General features: G+C 40.1%; 1 protein-coding gene across 3 annotated transcripts in view; it reads left to right on the forward strand.

Annotated features, from left to right (window-relative positions):
* LOC117290326 (protein strawberry notch homolog 1-like) overlaps positions 1 to 14,895 on the forward strand; it is a 36,089-nt gene extending 21,194 nt beyond the window's left edge. For all 3 annotated transcript variants that reach the window (XM_033771650.1, XM_033771651.1, XM_033771652.1), the window contains 16 exons: positions 34 to 258; positions 507 to 710; positions 1,090 to 1,250; positions 1,710 to 1,841; positions 2,337 to 2,472; positions 2,929 to 3,041; positions 4,459 to 4,530; positions 5,769 to 5,868; positions 7,076 to 7,150; positions 8,714 to 8,860; positions 9,640 to 9,740; positions 10,189 to 10,281; positions 10,634 to 10,738; positions 12,551 to 12,675; positions 13,439 to 13,632; positions 14,477 to 14,895. In XM_033771650.1, the coding sequence (XP_033627541.1) occupies positions 34 to 258; positions 507 to 710; positions 1,090 to 1,250; positions 1,710 to 1,841; positions 2,337 to 2,472; positions 2,929 to 3,041; positions 4,459 to 4,530; positions 5,769 to 5,868; positions 7,076 to 7,150; positions 8,714 to 8,860; positions 9,640 to 9,740; positions 10,189 to 10,281; positions 10,634 to 10,738; positions 12,551 to 12,675; positions 13,439 to 13,632; positions 14,477 to 14,589 (2,096 nt within the window). In that variant the 3' untranslated portion in view covers positions 14,590 to 14,895. The remainder of the gene's footprint in view (positions 1 to 33; positions 259 to 506; positions 711 to 1,089; positions 1,251 to 1,709; positions 1,842 to 2,336; positions 2,473 to 2,928; positions 3,042 to 4,458; positions 4,531 to 5,768; positions 5,869 to 7,075; positions 7,151 to 8,713; positions 8,861 to 9,639; positions 9,741 to 10,188; positions 10,282 to 10,633; positions 10,739 to 12,550; positions 12,676 to 13,438; positions 13,633 to 14,476) is intronic.
* Positions 14,896 to 23,083: the final 8,188 nt, after the last annotated feature.

Genomic DNA, 23,083 nt, shown 5'->3' on the forward strand with positions numbered 1-23,083 from the left:
ACAATTTGGTACCCCTGAATCTTCTCATTTTAGATAAATTGACCAACGGACTGAAGCCCAAGCAAGCCAAGCATTGGTGGGAGGAAGACAGTAAAGAGAGCAGCAGTCCCAGCAACGGCACAAGCACTGCGGCAGAGAGTGACGACAGCATCACCCTGCTGTTGTCTAGCGACAGCGAAGATGAGGACGGCTCGTCGTCGCGGGCGTCGTCAAATGACGAGGACGACTTCAATCCGTTTGGAGACAACTCTGATGATGGTAAGTTTCCATCTCACTTTTGGGGATGATCAATCTCGCTGCGTCATTTTTTTTTCCAGTATGCCTTGCTCGCTCATAACCCCCTGACATTGACTCAACAAATTGTGCTGGAATCTGGGCACATATTAAATAGGCCAGCTGCCGATTCTCTCTGCTTGCTGGTGATGGAGAGTTTGCTCTGTGAACTTAAGGATGCTTGCAAAACTCTTGATCAATAAACTTGTAATATTTTTTGGACTTCCTTCTAGACCCCTGGTTGACTCGGAAGACCAAAGACAAAGCCAAGAAGGCCAAGAAGAAGACGAAGAAGAAGAAAAAGGATGTCAATACGTTGTCCCAGACATTGAAGATGGACCATGAGGAAAGGATGAGCAACGCACTCTATGCAGCTGGTATCATTCCAAAACCCAAAGCAGCACCGACAGCTGATATCATGTCCTCTATACCTGCAGGTGAGGGGAACCAGACTAACCTATTCTAGAAAAGACCATTATGAATGACTGATTGTAATTTAACAAATGTTTGCATTATTTGTTAATGGGGGGTGGGATTTTCTAGAGCTGGATTTGAGCCAACGACCTCCAGATTAGCGTGTAGGCTCTCTACCAACTAAGCCAATGATGGCCGTCTCCCTATTTTGTAAAAAAATTAGTTAAGGAGTGCCATTTAGAAGCCATACAACGGCTAATTGCCATTTAGCCAAATATAACCCTTGAACTCTGCTCCTGAGAAGGGACGCAAGAAAATTTCAATGGCAATGCTGTAGGTGCTGTTTGTTTATTTTGAGACCTGCAAATTGACAAAGTGATATATTTGTGGTCTTGATTCCAGCAACCAACTCGATGCTCCTTCCGGGCATGGATTCCTACGAGCGAGCCATCTTAATGAAGCAGGAACTATTGGACATGTGTGAAGAGGTGGGACCTTTCCTTCCTAATAACACCCTGGATGAGCTCATCGATGAGCTAGGCGGACCACAAAACGTTGCCGAGGTAAAGTGAGCCCGCTTGGACAAAATGGAAACCCCATTTAGAATCGGGGCATTGCATCGACCTTGTTATCAAATTTTTTGATGAAAATAATGACTTGTGTTTGTTGAACTTTGCGATAAATATTTTGGCCAAAGTTCATAGAGCTTTTTAAAGAGAAAGTATACCGTTGGGTTTTGGAACGGTTGATTGTTTTAATCCTATGTAATGTATATACAATAAAACTAACCTATGAAAATTTCATTTTTGAGATATCGCCAAAAATCTTAATCGATGTGCACGCAGGAAGACTAACTCGTAATTGGAATACACAATCTCTATTTAAATTTTGGGAGAACTAAAACTAGATTACCAGCCAAAATACATTCCACGCACACCGTATATGACTGGTGTTCTGCATAAAATATAAAAACTTGTATTTCTGAAGTTTACCTAAAAAATTTCTTTTTATTCTCTGTTTAGATGACGGGCCGTAAAGGTCGGGTAGTTTTCAATGAACGAGGTTATGTACATTACGAGTCCCGCAGTGAGTATGACATACCGCTGGAAACCCTGAACCTGACTGAAAAGAAGAGATTCATGGATGGAGAAAAGGTATGGTTCCCCGACTCCTCAACAGATGGGAAATTAAGCGAAATTCACATTTTTGTTTTATTATGGAAAGTTAGCGCTTTAATTACAGGGCCACAAATAGGACGAAGGCCCAGTACCAACTGCCTGCGAGTTTAATGACACGAATATAATAATAATAATAATAATAATAAGACTTGTAATGCGCACATATCCACCCTGCTGGGTGTTCAAGGCGCAGTAAAACCAAAAACAAAACAAAAAAAAAAACACAACACAAAGAAAAACAGACACAACAAAATTAGTCATTGAAAACCTGTGACATAAGATAAGTTTTGAGAAGAGACTTGAATTTTGCAGTACAAAGACAAGATCGAAGATTAAGTGGTAGAGAGTTCCAGTAGATAATGGGCTATCCGGGAAGTTCTTGTAATGTGGCAATTTCTTCTGTGATGAATGTAGTTTTTTTGTAAAGCGAATTTAGGGTAATATGACCTTTGACCTTTACCTTGCCTACAGCTTATAGCTATCATCTCCGAGGCGGCGAGTTCAGGTATCTCACTGCAGGCCGATAAACGGGTACCGAATCAGCGGCGTCGGGTTCACATCACACTAGAGCTTCCATGGAGTGCTGACCGGGCAATACAACAATTCGGTAAGTACTCCCTCCCCACGCCCATAAAATTTTGAAAGGAAATGTTTCAGCTGTATTGTTGTTTTACACAGAGACGATACTGTTGGCTTCCATGACTAGGCCCTTTTTCACATAGAGCTGCTTAAAGGCAGTGGACACTATTGGTAATTACTCAAAATAATTTTTAGCATAAAACCTCACTTAGTAATGAGTAATGGGGAGAGGTTGATAGTAAAAAACTTTGTGAGACACGGCTCCCTCTGAAGTGGAGTAGTTTTCAAGAAAGAAGTAATTTTCCACGAATTTGATTTCGAGACCTCAAGTTGAGAATATAAGGTCTCAAAATCAAGCATCTGAAAGTACACCACTTCGTGTGACAAGGGTGTTTTTTTCTTTCATTTTATGCTTTTTGAGCTCAATTCAAGAATCCACTTCTATTATTATTACTACTATTATATTGTATTGTTTTTTTTTTAGGTCGAACGCATCGATCCAACCAAGTACATGCGCCGGAGTACGTCTTTCTTATCTCGGAGCTCGCTGGGGAGAGACGGTTTGCCTCCATCGTCGCTAAGAGACTAGAAAGCATGGTGAGAGCATCACAGATTCACCACTGAATCCTCCAAAATTCACCCCTTGGGTATTTGGCTGAATTTTATGGATCCATTACACTGTACAGCCAAACCTTTGAATAGCGGTGGTGTTTGTCAAATAGTGATGTGATTTCTCCGTTTTCAACTGGAACTCCATGGCACAGTGGTTTAAAACCCTGTGGGACCCACACATCGTCAACAATTTTAGTACAAGAATCGGTCAAAATACCTTAGATAATATCTCAAGCATGTCTCAATGTCATCTTTCGGCAGATAAAACTTGGTCGTCTTTTAAAATAGTACACAATTTACTGATTCGTGTCATGAAACTACAAATAAAAAAAATAATAATAATAAAATTATATATATATTTTTTTTTTAAATTAAGATCAATTTCATGAAAACCACAGAATGCCCCAGATTGCAGAGTAGGACTTTAAAGGGTCTATGTGACTTTTGTAGGAAAAAAAACACATTGTCCACAGTTTTACATAATGGTAGTATAATAGATGTTAAATTTGCACCGGGGATAAAGAATATTAATTTTGGTTTTTACCCATACACCGATGTGTGTTAGCACTGTATACTCAGTACTTTCCCCGAGTCCTGTGAAAAAAAAAAGGACTTCACAGGACTCGGGAAAGTACTGAGTATACAGTGCTAACACACATCGGTGTATGGGTAAAAACCAAAATTAATATAATGATAGTAGAAAGCTTCCCTGAAAATATTACGTGCTGAGGTGAGTTTTGGGGAAATGAGTAAAATAATGTCATGAAAATAGAGACGAAAATTATTTTAATCATTTACAAACGTATTTTCATGACATTGTTTTACTCAATTCTCAAAAACTACAGCACCTCAGTAAGTAATATTTGAAGGGAAGCTTTTCACTATCATTATCTTCAAACCCTGTAAGTTTAATGTAAATCTATGGATATTTTGAAAAAGTACCCAAATCCTTTAAAGCCATTGGACACTTTCGGAACAGAACAAAAAAAAGTTCACAGATTTACAAATAACTTACAGGGTTTACAGAAAATAATGGTGAAAGACTTCTCTTGAAATATTAACTTATGAAATGTTTTACTTTTTGAGAAAGTGTTAAAACAATTATTAATTCTCGAATTACAGATTAACACATGTCATGACACGGCGAAACGTGCGTAAACGAGGGTTGGGTTTTCGATTGAGCCTAAATTTTCACAGGTTTGTTATTTTATATATTATAAGTTGTGGGCTTTTGGAAAATACTGTTTACCGAAAGTGTTCAATGGCTTTAAAACCAAAGATAAATAAATGCAAGCAGACTTCACGCTTAAGAAACTTTCACACTTTGTGCTCTTAGTTCAGGCTATCGCATCTCTGTCTAGAAATCTCATAGACGGTACGTTTTTCATTGTTTTGTCACCAGGGTGCCTTAACACACGGTGACAGAAGAGCGACAGAGTCGAGAGACCTAAGCAAGTTTAACATTGACACCAAGGTAAGTTATTAGCTGCAACATGTTTAAATGTACAATGACTTCCATTAGTCACAAGTGAAAGCTGAAATTTGAATTCCTCAGACTAATCAGACAGTTGCTACGTCAAATGGTTCGGGGAAAGCTTTCGTATTGCAACCTCCAGATAAGCAAACCCTAGTACCATTGTGCCATACACATCCATTCAGGATTGTGTATACAATGTAGGTGGTCGCCTTCTCTTAAAGGCAGTGGACACTATTGGTAACTACTCAAAATAATTATTCGCATAAAACCTTTCTTGGTGACGAGTAATGTGGAGAGGTTGATGGTATCAAACATTGTGAGAAATGGCTCCCTCTGAAGTGCCATAGTTTTCCAGAAAGAAGTAATTTTCCACGAATTTGATTTTGAGACCTCAGATTTAGAACTTGAGGTCTCGAAATCAACCATCTAAACGCACATAACTTCGTGTGACAAGGGTGTTTTTTTCTTTCATTATTATCTTGCAAGTTCGATGAACCACTGAGCTCAAATTTTCACAGGTTAGTTATTTTATGCATATGTTGAGATACACCAACTGTGAAGGCTAGTCTTTGACAATTACCAATAGTGTCCACTGTCTTTAAGTAACTACCCAAAAGCTAGCCCTGTAATTTGTGACTATTAAAACCAAGTAATTGTACCAGACTTTATTCAATTCAATTCAAATACACATTTATTTCCATACTGCCATGAAGAATATTGACAATTACATGTACTACGGAGTTAGGCAAAAATAACATTAAATAACAGTAAGCAGGATTAATGTAAAAAAATAGAGTATTGGGTTATTCTGATAAGCAGAAGCTTGTAAAAAAACAGCCAGACAGACAAAGAAACAAAACAAACCGATGGACATGCAAACAGAAGGACAGACGAACATAAGACATGACAACTACTCTTAGATTATTCAAATCTAACTTCCAAAATCTGAATGAATGTGTACAATAGAATAGGAGACTTTCCAACACTAGGTGGCAGCAGACATACCGGGTAAATTTCCATTGTTTACGTAGTTCTGAACATGCGCATAATTCTGAGAACAATGGATTTACCCGGTAAGTCTGCTGCCCTCTATCGTCCCAGAAAGTCTCCCATTGGTACCAAGTTTTACACATCTTTACAAAAGCTTTCCCTAAACCATGTGCCAAAGGAAAGATAGCTTATGAAGAAGGCCCCTTTTGCTAATTACTGTTGTCTTTTTGTTTTGCTATTTGCAGTACGGCAGAGCAGCGCTGGAGTCTATCATGAAATCCATTGTCGATCTGCAGACTCCAATGGTGCCACCTCCTGCTGGGTATAATGGTCCCTTCCTAAAAGGTAAACAAAAATAATGAACGTTAAAGGCAGTGGACACTATTGGTAATTAATCAAAATAGTTGTTAGCATATAAACTTACTTGATAACAAGCAATGGAGAACTGTTGATAGTATACAAATATTGACTGCTTCGAGTGGCACAGTAAACTTAGTCACTCGAGGTGATCCCCGGAGCAGCCTATCTGCCCGAGGCGAAGCCGAGGGAAGATAGGCTGCTTCGGGGATCACCGAGAGTGACTAGTTTTACTATGCCACAAGACAAAGCAGTCAATATTTGTTTTATAACACCCCTTCCATTGATTCTGTATACTTTAACAATTATTCATGTGATCCACTATCTCCAACGTTGTGTTGCGTACAGAAAAGTACTGTTGAACAATTCTTTCGGCGTATTTCATGCTGCTTTTAGTGTACTCTGAATCTGCTGAGTCTATAAAATCTCGTAATTCATCTTCAGTAAGTAAAACAAATCCAGACGGGGCTCATTGTCCTCCATTTTCCTTGTAGAATTGCCAAAACACTTTACGTACGTCGGGCACAATCAATCGTCAAACAAGAACTGTAAAATCTTACGTTGAAACACCAAGTTTTGACAAAATAAGAGTGTACCAGACTATTGCTGTTACGTTCATTCTCTAAACCGTGTTTCAAATGCACATATGTTGTTCATACACCGGGTTCGAGGTTGTCAAGCAGCTCGTTTAAATCAATGGTAGTCAAATGTAGTCTGGGTACCAGCGTATCCATGCAATAGTACATCGTTTGCTAGGCTATCGTTGAATAGTCCATTGAGTAGTTACTTTGGTCGGTGAACATGTACAAGAGTAAAAATACACAAAACGCTGACACGCTCTCGGCCAATCAACAGACAAAATCAAAGGAAGGGGTGTTATAATATAAAACGTCTTGAGAAACGGCTCCCTCTGAAGTAATGTAGTTTTCGAGAAAGAAGTTATTTTCCACGAATTTGATTTGGAGACCTCAGATTTAGACTTTGAGGTTCCGAAATCAAGCATCTGAAAGCACACCGCTTCGATTGACAAGGGTGTTTTTCTTCCCTTATTATCTCGCAACTTCGACAACCAATTGAGTTCAAATTTGCACAGGCGGTCGACAATATCACCAAAGTTGTCCAGTGTCTCTCAGTCTTACCAGCGTCAATAACATTGAATAACCTTGTTACACCCAACCTTATCTGATTTTCCCAGATGCCCAGGCGGCCTTGGTTGGTGTAGGCTTGATTCAGGTGGATGAGAGATACAACGTAACAGTACTAGATAAAGGTATGTAGTCACCTTCTTAAAAGTACAGGGGTTGTTTTCACAAAGAGTTGGGACAAGTCCCATCTTAAGACTAGTCCTATGAGATATATAAAATGTATGGCTAGTCCTAAGTTAGGACTAGACTCGAGATAAGACTACTCTTAACTCTTTGTGAAATCAACTCCAGGCCTGATACTTCACGGAGGCAACGGAGGCGATTGCCTCTGTGCCCCCTGGTCATTGCCTTGGTGCCCTTGAAATGCTCAACAGTAGAAATGGACAATTTCCTCAAAGGGTGCTCCTTAACCAAGGAGAAAATGCCCTGGTGCCCTTGCCCTTTCAAAAATGAAGCATACAGGGCTGAAGTACATTTTTTGTACTGAGTGGTAGTAAGCACATTGTAGTTCCATGGCTTCAGGCCTGGGATCAGTGTCATAGCTCAGCCTCTGACACTACTCGCTCCTTAACGCCCGGTCCCACTGCAGCGATAACGAGAATGAGATTGATAACGATAACATAAACGACGCAAAGAGAACGCATTCTATTGGTTGAATGAGCGTGTGCGTATTCTGCATGGACCAATTCAACCAATATAATGCGTTCTCATCGTGATTGTTATCGTTTTCGTTGTCGCTGCAGTGTGACTCGGCCTGCATTAAGCCGCACCTTTCACGTTTTTGCTCCTCGTACCTGGACTGCGCTCACACTACCAATCAGAGAGTCTGACTCATTATGCACATTCAAGAATTGTATCAAAACGTTTGGATATCCAATCTAAGGCGCTGCGATCTTGATGTAGTGGTGCTTTATTAATGCCTTATATGTATATGTATGTATGTATGTATGTATATAGCGTTGCTTAACAGCAAGCAAATTTTCATTTTCAACTGAAGCAGAAAAAAATTGCACACATTATGTAGTAGTAAGTAAACAAGGTTAACCTTCCCAAGAACTGTGCTCCTCTGACCATGTTGTTGACGGCTTTTGACTGGCCTTACCTTAGCTTGACTATACCTTCCCTACAGGAATAGTCAAGTCTGTAATGCATTTATTCAAACGATGGTGTTTCTGTTAAGCAGAGTGTGTCTTGGAATCCCCAGCCCTGACACTTGTATCCTTAAGCAAGACACTCAATGGGTTGGTCCCATGTGTTGTGTTAAAGAACCCAGTGCACTTTAGCGAAAAGAGAAGGGGTTCGCCCCGGTGTTCCTGGTCTGATCGGCAGCAAATTGCACCACAGCATCTTGTAAAGCATTACATGGTGCGTTCTAAGGATTAGGTCTCATAATTCAAAAACGTTTAGTCCCACATCTTGCAGGAAATACTGTATGTTACGCCACCAGGAGCGTCATTAAGTGATGGACATGTGCGCTATATTAGTGTTCTTATTATTAATATAAATGGTTTATTTATTTGTAAAAATGTCATCGCAGCTTACCGCTGAATTGCGACATAATGCACAATCGTTAAAAATACTCCAATAATTATTATAAATTGTTTTAAAAATTATTTTAATAATCACAAAGAGGCCTGGTAGAAATGTACAAACAGTTAATAGTATCGTCATTCTCTATTCCCCATCAGATTACAACAACATGTCTAAATTCCTGAACCGCATCCTTGGGATGGAGGTTGAGATGCAAAATCACCTGTTTGCCTACTTCACGACCACCCTAGAGGCGATTATACAGCAGGCAAGACGAGACGGAAAGTACGACATGGGAATCCTAGGTAAGTGCTGTAGACACATGGTGAATGGTTTCACTATCTCTCTAGTTTTGCTTTTTCAAGACATGCCTTCCCACTAAAAAAGCGCCTTCATCGTAGGTGAGTGCTGCAGACACACGGTGAATGGTTTCACCATCTTTCTAGTTTTGCTTTATCCAAGACATGCCTTCCCACAAAAAAAAACCTTTAAGGCACTGGAAACGTTTGGTAATTGCTCAAAATATACAAGTATAAAAAGTTACTTGGTAACGAGGAACAGAAAGCTGTTGATAGAGTGTGAAACATTGTGAGATACGATTCCCTCTGAAGTAAGGTAGTTTTTAGGCCTGTGTGTTTATGGTTGTTTTTGTAAAAGTTTAACCATTTTTGTGGATGCTATCATCCTAACATCCTTCTGAGTTGTGAAGGGGGGGTAACCCTGTTTCAGCCCCAGGAGTAGGTGGTAGTGTGCCCCTGGTGGCAGTTGATCTGGGTCAGCAGCCGAAATCGGTTAAGTGTAACTCTTACCTTGAAGTGGCCATCCCTTTCTGTGGATGATATCACGCCAACATTCTGACGGGTTATGAAAGGGGGTAACCCTGTTTCAGCCCCAGAGTAGGTGGTTTTGTGCCCCTGGTGGCAGTTGATCTGGGTCGACAGCCAAAATTGGTGAAGTGTAGCCCTTACCTTGAAGTGGCCGTTCGACCTTGTGAGTTGGGCAATATGTCACAAATAAACAAATAAAATAAAAACAAGGAATGTTGTTATTTTTGTATCTTTTATTCAATCAATTACTTGCTCAGATATTGGATCCGTGTCCGAAGGTCAGAAGGTCAGGAAGCTTCAGACACAGACGTTCGTTCGAACCTTCTCAACGGGGATTGTTCACACTGAACTTCACAAGGTAAAGCTAATAATCCCAACCTTCCCAAAAATCCAACTGCATGTATTGTTTGATAATAGCTATTATAATAACTGGACTGAGGATTGCACCAGTGACCTTGTTATGCCATGCATAGGATCAGACATCAGGCATGTGAGACTTCCTCTTTTCAGCTGATTTCCTCGTTTGGGGTTTTGATTTTCCTCATTTTTTTCGTCACTTTCTGTGTACAAAAGTGAAGGAATATTATCTTTTCCCTTTTTTTTTTACTTGCCCAGTTTTCTCTATTCCTCTTTTTTCATGGAAAGTTTACTCACATGCCTGTATGCACCATAATCAGAGTTTAACAGTTTGGGTTCTGATTTACTGTAAGGTGTTAGATTTTGTGAAATTTGTTGTACTTGCATTGGGAAGGTTGTCTCGGTTGTCAAGTTTTGCTTAAAGGGTTGTTGTTTGTCGCCCTCTATAGGTGAGTCAGGAGAGAGGAATGTCGTGGGACAGTGCAATGGACATATGGAGCGCCCTCGCTAAGCCTGAGGAAGGATTCTACGTCACATCACAGGTATGTCTTTCGCTTCAACCTACAAAATTAGTGAGGATGTTTAAAAAACTAAGCCCACGTAATGGGAAGTTTTCCGCAACCTCTTTCGGCCTGTTAGTTTTACAACGGTGACAGTAATTTGACAGGGAGGGCAGTATACCATACATCCCAATAAGATTTAATGTGTGGTACTTCAACAAAAATAAGTTCAATGGGAACACGGCTTAAGTTAAAAATGAAGAGGAAAAAAGGCACTGAAAGAGCCAAATAATATTTTTTTATTCCAGTAACCAACTATCATGACTGATTTACTGTGTTTTATTATTTTGTGTGAATTCAACTAGCAAAGTGACTTTACTTGTTTTCATTGTAGCTGTCGAGCAACAAGAAGACGGCAATCTTAGTGAAGTATGGATCAACGACCCACGCCATTAAGAAACAATTAGTGAATGTCTTCAAACCAAACATTGGCATGCAGGTTAGTTCAAAATTAATACAGTTTTTTGCATTGAAGGCACTGGACACTATTGGTAATTACTCAAAATAATTGTTAGCGTAAAAACTTACTTGGTAACGTGCGATGGAGAGCTGTTAATAGTAAAACACATTTAACAGTAGATTTTGAGAACAAAAATGTTCGAATTGATTGCGAGAGCTCAGCTGACGTCTCGAAATCAAGCATCTGAAACCGCACAACTTGTGCGGGCATGGGTATTTATTCTTCCAATATTCTCTCGCAACTTCCACAACCAATTGAGCTCAAATTTTCACAGGTTAGTTATTTTATGCATATGTTGAGATACACCAAGTAAGAAGACTGTTCTTTGACAATTACCAAAGGTGTCCAGTGCCTTTAATTTTGCACTTGCAAGTCGATCTCTACATCATGTGATGCGATCAAGCAAAATGAGTTGTTCGACTCAGGTATTTTTTTATTTAATTGTTTTATTTGAAAAGAGCATAATCTACGCTTTAAAGGCAGTGGACACTATTGGTAATTACTCAAAATAATTATCAGCATAAATCTCACTTGGTAACGAGTAATGGGGAGAGGTTGATAGTATAAAACATTGTGAGAAACAGCTACCTCTGTAGTGACGTAGTTTTCGAGAAAGAAGTCATTTTCCAAAAATTTGATTTTGAGGTCTCGAAATCAAGCATCTGAAAGCACACAACTTCGTGTGACAAGGGTGTTTTTTTCTTTCATAGTTATCTCGCAATTCTGACGATCAATCGAGCTCAAATTTTTACAGGTTTGTTATTTTATGCATATGTTGAGATACACTAAGTTAGAAGACTGGTCTTTGACAATTACCAATAGTGTCCACTGTCTCTAATACTGTTAAAACCCCATGACGACGCCACCTTTGGTTCAAAAGTTGTGAAAGTATGAGACCAAGAGACGTGACAGAATAAAACTGAGAAAAAGGGGCTTAATTAAAGTGGTTGTTTATTGAAAATACATCGGCACATTTTCTTTCAATGCTAATTTAGCTCCTTTTTAATGTTATTTACATTTATCTGGAAGGGACTTGCCAAAATAAAATACCACCTCTGTTGGCTTGCTTTGGCTTGTTTCTCCCAACTGATGTTTTTGGAGAAACAACTCATTTTAGCCGCATCACATCACCTGTAGGTACAAATGTGATTTCTGATTGTCAATATTTTACTAATCTATAATCAACAGATTGACAGACTTTAGGGTCACAGGACCAGTGCTTTAGTTGCCATTATAAAGCACGTATGCCTTCATGTTATTCTGTTCAACATATTTCTTTTGTATTTTTTCCTTTAAAGCCATTGGACACTTTCTGAACAGAACAAAAATATAAAGTTCACAGATTTATAAATAACTTACAGGGTTTTCAGAAGGTAATGGTGAAAGACTTCTCTTGAAATATTATTCCATGAAATGCTTTACTTTTTGAGAAAACATTAAAACAATTATCAATTCTCGATATCGAGAATAACGGATTTATTTAAAACACATGTCATGGCACGGTGAAACGTGCGGAAACAAGGGTGGGTTTTCTCGTTATTTTCTCCCGATGACCTAATGAGCCTAAATTTTCACAGGTTTGTTATTTTATATATGAGCTGTGATACACGAAGTGTGGGCCTTAGACAATACTGTTTACCAATGTTGTGCGATTGCTTTATCTATAATCTTATTTGCAATTACATGTATTGTCTGATTGTTACTGTTCTTTGTGAAACGGCCAAATAAATAATAAATAATAATAACCCTATGTGCCAGTTCCTATTAAACAAATTTCCGTTACTATTTCAGGTTAAGATGGAGAGCCTGGTTGATATAAGGAAGAAGTATCGTAAAGTGATGATTCCAGACGAGGCTCGGATGTTTTGGGAGGCTCAATACAGTGCAGCGGAGATCCTATGTGTACATGCATACTGGTAAGACAACCCCCCTCCCTCCCTCCCTCGGGTACAACTTCAATTCTATAGAGCTGCTCAAGCAGAAAATAATACTCAAAAACTCCCTTCTTAGTGCTAATGAGCAGAAAACCAGTCACAAATTGTCCATGTGACATAGTATTCCGGCTGGTAACCTAATTTTGGTTAGCATAACTCTGTTTTGCTTAGCTTATTTTGTGCAGTTTATGATCTGGGCTTAATTTCGTGGAGCTGCTTAAGCACAAAAACTAGCTAAGCACAACAAAAAATATGCTTCCCAGAACAAGTTTACCAGGTAAAACAAAAATTGTATGTGCAGCATATCTGACTGGTATCCATTACATGTAAAGAAATGGATCCCATATTCTGAAACGTAGAGCTCTCCACAAACCTTGCAAGGAAAAATATGCCCATCTGGGCCAAATTTCATAGAGCTGCTAAGCACAAAAATTTGCTCAGCATGAAATTTCTTCCTTGATAAAAACAGGATTAGCTACCAAATTTCCACGTGATTTTCAGGATAAACAAACAACAGCTGAATACCAGTAACAAGAGATATGCAACAAATGGAAATTTTGTTGGTAATCCTGTTTTTATCAAGGTAGAAGTTTCGCGCTAAGCAAATTTGTGTGCTTAGCAGCTCTCTATGAAATTGGGCCCAGGTTTGATAAAGCGCTATATAAGAACTATGTATTATTATTATTAAAATATTGGGCCCCTCGGGAGTTGACTCAAGTTCTTCATGTAATCTTTGTAAATCCAGGAGAGACTCGTGCAAGCGTGTCCTAGCCGGCCTCCCCTGTGAGATTGGTCTCAGAAGACGCACCCATTATGTCCTCTCCGGCTCTGTCCTGAGTGTGTGGGACAAGATTGAGAAGATCTTGGCATTGCAGCCGGGACCCGCCTCAAAGATGCAGATATTCCGTCTGAGGACAGACGATGGATCCAAGATTGTTGGTGAGTACCAGTAGTGATTAGATCATAGGCCTGAAGCTTTGTGGGGCAAGGGCATCAAGGCGGTTTTTTTCCCCTTGATAACTCTATGAGGAAATTGTAAATTTGTTTTGGAACATCTACATGTATGAAGTAGGATTTGAAACTTTGCAATGGTGGGAGTATGACTAGGTTAGGTTTGCGGTAGCACCTCAATTAAATCTCTTTTGAGTAATGTTGGTTCTGAAATGAACCGATTGGGGGGAGGGGGGTTGGGTAGACAACTCAAAATTTTGATCTCCAGAACCAACACTATTCAAAAGAGATTTACATATGGTGCTACCGTAAACCTCACCTAAGCTGCATATCAGGGTTAAAGACACTAGACAGTATTGGTAATTGTCAAAGACCATTCTTCTCACTTGGTGTATCTCAACATATGCATAAAAAAAACTGAAAACTTGAGCACAATTGGATGCCAAGTTGCGAGATAATAGTGAACGGAAAAAAAACCCGTGTCACACAAAGTTGTGTGCTTTCAGATGCTTGATTTCGAGACCTCAAAATCTAATCCTGAGGTCTTGAAATCATATTCGTGAAAAATTACTTCCTTTTCGAAACTACATCACTTCAGAAGGAGCCGTTTCTCACAATGTTTTATACTACCAACCTCTCCCCATTACTTGTTACCAAGTAAGCTTTTATGCCAATAATTGTTTTGAGTAAATACCAATAGTGTCCACTGCCTTTATGATTACAAACTCTAAGGTTAAGGAATGATGCTGATCCACTAGACAACACTGACCCGAATTGTGCCTGGGACAACTCATTGCACACTAACCCCAACTCTTTGTTTTTCACACCTCAGGAATACTAATTCCTAGCAACTGTATCACTGCTGTACGCAAGTCCCTCTTAGAAGATGCCACGACTTATGTTGACAACTTTGACGATTCCGCTGAAGTCATTACAATAGACTGAGTGGCTACTGAGAGTCCACTGTAGACAGCTATGAGACCAGTCCACTAGTGCATCCACACCACGAAACACCGCGTTGTCTAGTCTGCACGTACTGTTCCAGGTTAGCAGCCTTATTGGAGATGGAGGTATTGGGGACCCACTGTACACGATACTCGAGACGTACCTCACATGAGACACCGCAAATAAATTCAACGGCTTGTGGTGTGTGTTATTCTTTGTGACAAGACACCCGTTGTTACATATCAAGGCACACCACAAGACACCACAACGCCTTGTCGCGTGTGTTCTTCCTTGTAACGGGGGGGGGGGGGGGGGGGGTAAGTTAATGCCAAGCAAGGGACACCACTAAACACCCCATCGGCTTGTTTCACGTGTTTCTCCTTGTGGCTGTCTCTGGAGCATCCTTTCTGGACGTGAACATTGAGGGCACTGTTTTGATAGACTTTGCGAGAATGACCGTTGGCAGCAGTGAGATCTGAAAGGCACTGTTATTGGAATGTTACACATCACATCTGTTTTTCATCTTTCTAGCAGCATTTGAGGGTGCTGTTTTCAATTTTGCTGCTATTTATTCAGTCCATATTAGGGCATGACATTTACCCTATCACATACGATCTTTGCTGCCATTGGACATCTGGAGGAAGTAATTGCTCATTGCCTTGGACATTGAGGGCGCTGTTTTCAGTTTAATTAACCTCCCCAAACTCGAGCGTTTGCTGTCTGCAGTGGAGATAAAATATCATATTTAAGTGTAAATCATGGGTCCTGGGTCCAACTTCATAAAGCTGTAAAGCAGAAAGAATTTGCTTAGCACTGAAAAGCCTTGCTTAGCAGAAACAAACTACCACCCAAACTAAGGATGCCCGACTGATTTTTGCTAACCATTGAAATTGTTTTAGTACTATCTTATGAAATTAGGCCCTGAACTCAATTTCATAAGGCTGATGCATGAACCCAAAACTATTCCTACCAGTCTAGGGTTACCAGCCAAAGTACAGTGATCATGTACATCTGTAAATGGTATCCTGATTAATTTGTGCTAACCAGAAAAGTGTTAAGCAATAGTTTCTGCTTAAGCATCACTTTGAAATTTGGGCCCACGTCCTCAATTACAAGTTTTGCCATGTACATGTATAAAACAAAATTATGTTTACTTACCCAGAGGTAGTCTAAATTTTTGGTCTTGGTTTTTTAAGTTTTTGTTACATTTTCTTTTCTGTGATATGTATCAAGGCTTTACAAATATCATAAATTATTTAAACATAAGAGTATTGGTTGAATTCCAGTTATCGAATCCTGAGTTTTAGTTTACATCTTTTCAATACTTCAATTTTTTATATTCATTTCCTTTTTTAGTTAAGCCTTGATAAAATGTCTTATCTTTGCCACAAAAAGTTTTGTAATCTGCGTTATGTTTACTGTTCCAAGAAAAGAATTGAGAAAAGAGACTATTTTATTTTGCTTGAGAAAGAAAGAAGGGAAAAGAAGCTGTTGTGAAATTGAAGACAACAAGTTTACATTTTCAGCCATTGCTATGACAATTTTGGCGTCTTTCAAGAAATTTCGCATACATTATTAAGTTGGGTTAATAATACATATATTTTTTGAGGAATGGTTCAAAATTGTGTTTTGGATATTATTTGTTTATTAAAAAAATCTGGCCCAAATTTCATAGAGTTGCTTACGCAGGACGTACGTGTATAGCGTAACAACTGCTAAGCAATAATTAGCGGAATACCAGTCACAACTGGTACATGTAACACGCTATGATGACTGGTAACCTCATTCTGGTAGAGCAGTTGTGCTAAGCTACATTTTGTGCTTAATCAACTCTATGAAATTGGGCCCAGAATAGACAATTATTTGTAATGATTTCCAATGCATTGTATGATGGAGGACTACTGTGGTCTTAAAGGCAGTGGACACTATTGGTAATTACTCAAAATAATTATTAGCATAAAACCTTACTTGGTAACGAGTATTAGGGAGCTGTTGATATTATAAAACATTGTGAGAAACAGCTCCCTCTGAAGTGATGTAGTTTCTCGAGAAAGAAAATTAAAATTTTCCACGAATTTGATTTCGAGACCTCAGATTTAGAACTTGAGGTCTTGAAATCAAACATCTAAAAGCACACAACTTCTTATGACAAGGGTGTTTTTTCTTTATTATCTCGCAACTTTGATGACCAATTGAGCTCAAATTTTTGTTATTTTATGCATATGTTGAGATACACCAAGTGAGAAGACTGGTCTTTGACAATTACCGATAGTGTCCAGTGTCTTTAACAGTATGCCATTTTGTGGTAATATCATGAGCCCAATTTCATGGCTCTGCTTACCGTAAGCAAAGAATCTGCACTTACTGATGCAGGGATTTCCGTGCCTTCGTCAAAAGTATATCACTGGTCAGCAGCAGCTGATTTCACGAAACGCTAGGATTAATCCTATCTCGAGTTAGGACGAGTAACTCATCCTAACTTAGGATGGGTTTAATGCGTCCGATTGTCTATGGATACGGAAGTTAACTCGTCATCAGTCCTTAGATTAATACTAAATTAAGAGTTTGGTGAAAATCGACCTCATGGAATTTGTGCTTATACGCATACATACTCCATGTTACCATACATTCTATGCTTACTCAGCTAGCGCATCAATTCAGCGCTCGAACACTTCTATCGCCCCCGCCTTCTCATTAAAAATATTAGCCATCCCAGGAGAGGGCAAGGCCATTTTCATTTATCAAAATACCCTTCCATTTTCCTTCTATGGGAATTTTTTGAAGGGGCATCGAGCCTAAGACCAACCATGTAAATTGAGGCCTTCATTCTTCTGTCTACTCATCCAAAATCAACTTCTGTAGTGTTTTATCTTCGTGTATAAACTACACAGAACATGTACTATATCCCTATACATGTATATACAGAGTACACAATCCCCACCTTAGTCTTGGTTCAGGACTCTCCTGGATTTGTAACAAGAAAGCGCGCTATCACCCCCAACGCGCTATCAACCACGAACCGCTATCACAGGAGAGTCTTGGAACATTCGTTAAATCTCCCCCCAAAATCGGGGGGAAACATAATGCGCGTGCGTAGGTTTCCCGCAGAGCCCGCCCCTTTTTTGGGGGGAGATTTAACTAATGTGCCAAGACTCTCCTTTGATAGCGGTTCTCGGGTGATGATAGCGGTTCGTGGTTGATAGCGCGTTGGGGGTGATAGCGCGCCCTGTTGTGACAAATCCAGGAGAGTCTTGAACCAAGACTATCCCCACCTTAGAAAACCGGGTTTGTTGGGGTTTGTGGAGTCCTGCTTTTGTTGTTCTATAATTCACTTTTCTACAAGAATTCCTCTTGCGGGTCCAAATTGAACAAAGACAAATTTTCCAGGACCCATTGTACGTTTGTGTAAAAGACCCCACAAGGGCCCATCCGTAAGCCCACCCAAGCTTGTGTACGCCTGTAACAATGGACCTCCTACAGGCCTTTTGTTAAAGGCAGTGGACACTATTGGTAATTGTCAGAGACTCGCCTTCCCACTTGGTGTATCTCAACATATGCATAAAATAACAAACCTATGAAAATTTGAGCTCAATCGGTCATCGAAGTTGCGAGATAATAATGGAGAAAAAAAACCTTGTCACACGAAGTTGTGTGCGTTTAGATGGTTGATTTCGAGACCTCAAGTTCGAAATCTGAGGTCTCAAAATCAAATTCGTGGAAAATTACTTCTTTCTCGAAAACTATGGCACCTCAGAGGGAGTCGTTTCTCACAATGTTTTATACTATCAACCTCTCCCCATTACTCGTCACCAAGAAAGGTTTTATGCAAATAATTTGTTTGAGTAATTACCGATAGTGTCCAGTGTCTTTAATAACAACTTTTTAGTAACGGCGCCCATTGGTTTTGTACACGTTTTCCAACTGTGGACCTTTCCCGAACTGTGTACTTTATTGTCCTGTTTTGTTATAGGACCCGGTGTGGCGGTTTCAGTTATCCGCCGTGTTCAGTTTTCCGGGTGAAGTAGTCGGACATATCAACATGTTGTTCGAACGGTTTTAGCTTTCCGGCGTGTTCAGTTTTCCGGGTGACCTGTCAGATACCGCCGCGAGTACCCTGGCGAGTACTGTAGTTCTCTCAGCAGTGACCCCAAATTGTTTATATTACGATTCTTTTCTGTGTAGTCACATAATCTCTTGCCCCATCTTTACATGTATTCATGGGTACAACTTTAGGCAGGTCACACTCTGCTTGCATAACAAAAACCTCATACGATGCACGCGTTTGCCGCTAGTTGTACTCGCCTCGTGGACGCCGCCATGACAGCTACCGGAGGGTAACGGATGACTCAATACGGCACTAAAAATGGACTACTTTCGCTTGCTGTGCGCAGGCATCGCATGACGTAATGCTACCGTATTTGGTCATTCGGAAAACTGAACACAGCGGAAAGTTGAAACCGCCACACGGGTTTGAATGTGTATACCTACTCAACCTTACACATGGCAGTTACAAGGTATACTTCCATTGTTGTTTTGTTGTTCCCTTTTCGGGAGAAATCTTCAGTGGGGTAGTGCGGGGGCAAAGACAACCCAATTAATTTTGGTGTTTACCCATACTCCGATTTGTGTTAGCACTGTATACTCGGTACTTTCCAGAGTCCTGTGAAAAAAAATATATTGCAGGCATATTACTCGGGTGGGATTCGAACCCACGACCCTTGCAATTCTAGAGCAGTGCTCACCAACTACCGACAGAAAAATACAAAGGATTTCTATATTTGAGAACAGCACTGTTAATATTTTGTTCACTCTGCTGATGATACCATGGCACAACCTGTGCCACCACACCATGCTGTCTTGTGTAAATCGTTTGAAATGACACTTAATTTCACTTGAAAATTTATTAAAGGCAGTGGACACTATTGGTAATTAGTCAAAATAATTATTAGCATAAAACGTTTCTTGGTAACGAGTTATGGGGAGAGGTTGGTAGTATAGTATAAAATGGTGTGAGAATTGGCTCCCTCTGAAATGACGTAGTTTTCGAGAAAGAAGTGATTTTCCACAAATTTGATTTCGAGACCTCGGATTCAGAATTCGAGGTCTCGAAATCAAGCATCTGAAAGCACACAACTTCGTGTGACAAGGGTGTTTTTTTCTTTGACAGTTATCTCGCAACTTCGACAACCAATTGAATGCAAATTTTCACAGGATTGTTATTTTGTGCACAGTTGAGATTGACCAAGTGAGAAGACTGGTCTTTGACAATTACCAATATTGTTCAATGTCTTTAAGACACATGTCTTTGTGCGCCAAATCTCGAACTGCCATCGTCCATGTAATGGCGGCCCATCATTCATCTCTTGTGCATATCTGTTGGTCCATAGAAACAGTATTGTTGGGAAAATGAATGACTTTCATTTAGAGTGCAATTTATCTAGGATGTCAATTCAATCAAAAAGCTATATTGGTCAGGTTCTCATTCCACCTATTGACAAATATAAAAGCATTTAGGAATGTGTAGAAAGGGACCTGGCTCTTTTCTCCTCCAGCTATCTTTTGGTTAGACTTGTGGACAAGTCGTCAAATGTCTGACGCGGTGATAACGTTCCGACTCTATATTTTTTTATTCCGAATCTCTTTGCGATTCCCGCGTTATTCTTGCGAGACTGCTGACCCCGCAAGACTACTGCTCTCACACCTACGGTCCATGGGGAGTAGAAGTCAGCAACCAGCAGTTCATGCGAGAGCAGTGATCTCGCAAGAGCACCGCCACAACTCGACTATCTCACTACGGCAGAACATTGACGACTTGTCCACAAGTCTATATTTTGGTGAGTCCAAAATGGCTCTTGCTATGGGCAGGCTATGCTTCAAGGCAAATTTAACATCTATTATAAAGAAAACCTTAGTAGCTTTCTAGTTCCATTGTATCAAATATCTAGTAAGTTGGCGTGTGTAAGGGAAGAAACACTCTGTGTACTTTTTTGTACCACCATTCACAGCATGTGTATCAATTTATATCCATCAATTTGAGAACTTTCCTTTGTCACTTTTACTGAACACTTTCCCTATAAACTTGGCACACAAACTAAACGTGATGACAGAAAAATACAGAGGATTTCATAATTATTTGAGAACAGCACTGTTGATATTTTGTTCACTCAAAACTCTTGATGAGAAAATACTTAGAAGCAGTGGACACTATTGTAGGTTATTTTACCTTGTGTCCAGTAAGTGTCCAATAGTGTCCAGTGTCTTTAACAGCATTGTAGTTTGATTGCAACAAAAGTTTTAAAAGTTTAATTTTGCTTGTCAGAGTTCTAAAGGAAGCAGTTATTACAAACTTAAAATAGCGTAATTAGTTATATTTTTTATAGTACTCCTACATCATTGTTTGTATGTGTGCATTGTTTTTGTTCAAGGATCTAAATGAGGATAGTATTCTAAGCTGTTTTAAGAGCAGCACTCGATGGAATGTGATCGAGGAAAACTCTTTAGACGCGATGGAGTTGATTGAGTTTGTATTAAACTGAAAATAAAAGTTAACTCTCTACATTACAGAAGTAACTCTGAAGTGGTGTGTGGTTATTCATGCTCATGTTATTCAAAATCACTGTAGACCCCTGTGCATAGATATGCAAATGGATAATCCAAGCAAGCACTAAAAAAATAAGCACCCCCAATTCCCTAACCCCACTCCCCTCCCCCTTCCAGTTTGGCTGAATCATTCGTGTATGTCCTATCTTTGCCTCATTTTACAATTTCATCCATGGCAAATCAACCTTAATTGAAAAATAAATGACATTTCTAGAAAAGGGTGTACATATGGGTTACATATTACATTCACTACTACCGCGACGGACGTGGCGATAACACGACGCGACGGCACGATGCGACGAGCGACGGAACAGGCAACGCGACAGCACGACGCGACGCACATCGAAGGACGAGGCGATAACACGACGCGATGGCACGATGCGACGGGCGACGGAACAGGCAACGCGACAGCACGACGCGACGCACATCGAAGGACGAGGCGATAACACGACGCGACGGCACGATGCGACGGGCGACGGAACAGGCAACGCGACAGCACGACGCGACGCACATCGAAGGACGAGGCGATAACACGACGCGACGGCACGATGCGACGGGCGACGGAACAGGCAACGCGACAGCACGACGCGACGCACATCGAAGGACGAGGCGATAACACGATGCGACGGCACAATGCGACGGGCGACGGAACAGGCAACGCGACAGCACGACGCGACGCACATTTTGTGTCGTCTTTAGAACACCATAGAAAGCACACAATATTGTGCAACAAGGGTGGTTTTTCTTTCATTATTCTATTGTTGCAACTGCGATGACCAATTGAGTCCGAATCTCCACAGATATGTACACCAAGTTAGAACACTGGTATTTGACATTGTTTAGTAAATGTGTCCAGGAGTGCAAACCATATCACGCAACACACCACTTCACCATTGTTCTTTGAAAAGTCCAAAAAACAAGTGGGATATTTGTCGAAAAAATGAGTAGGCCTACATTTAAATATCCATCCGAATGTCACCTTGCGAATTTGTGTTGCTGTGTTTGTAAAAAAAAAACAAAAAAAACATGGATCATATCACTACAACCTGCAGTCGATTGCAGCCGTGGTTTGGGAGGTCGCCCCCCCCCCCCAACCCTCTTCCCATTTTGTTGATGTTTAACGAATGACAACCGAATTATTATTGTGATTATTCAGTCGGCAATTTCACAAAGTACAATAACAATATTTGCAAACAAAAGTTTAGCTATAGGAAAATAAACTTGTTGTAGGCATGGCCTTCAGGCTAAATAAATATAGCACTGGTCCTGAATAAAGACGACTGGCAGAAGGTTTGGATACAACAAGGAACATGTAAAAAATGGATGAGAGATGAGGGTGGTTTGGGTAAGGACAGGATATTGGGTGGGAGAGGGGACAGCAGGGGATTAGGAACAGATACAATCCAGTTAAAGCTGGCTAGGATTATCAAAAGAACACTGTGACCCGAAAGTCTGTCAATCCCCCAAAATGTACAATACTCTTTGATACATTCTACAGTGTGGCCCGAAAAGGCAAGTTTCGTTGGAAGAATCAAAACTGCACTTTTTGAGCACAAAACAGTTATACATGTACACCAAGCTGTCCTATGCTGATGCTGGTATTAACGGTATTTAAATTCAAATGGTGGTCTTGATGTTGATCTACCTTTCAGTCGAATACTGTACCGTGGAGACCACACTTATTCATTATTTGAATATCAATGCACCAAGTATAGGTAAACTGTTCTATTATGACACGAAGGGGAAGCCCCTGGCAATATGGTGGGCAGAAAGTATGGGAGCCACAGAACGCTATCATTTTACATGATGGAAATCGGGGGAAATTCCACAAGGATGTACAGTTTAATTAGTTATTATCAACTATTCAACAATAAATAGCATAGCTTTGACTGCA

This window comes from Asterias rubens, chromosome 5 (assembly GCF_902459465.1).
Source record: "Asterias rubens chromosome 5, eAstRub1.3, whole genome shotgun sequence".
NCBI classification, from domain to species: domain Eukaryota; kingdom Metazoa; phylum Echinodermata; class Asteroidea; order Forcipulatida; family Asteriidae; genus Asterias; species Asterias rubens.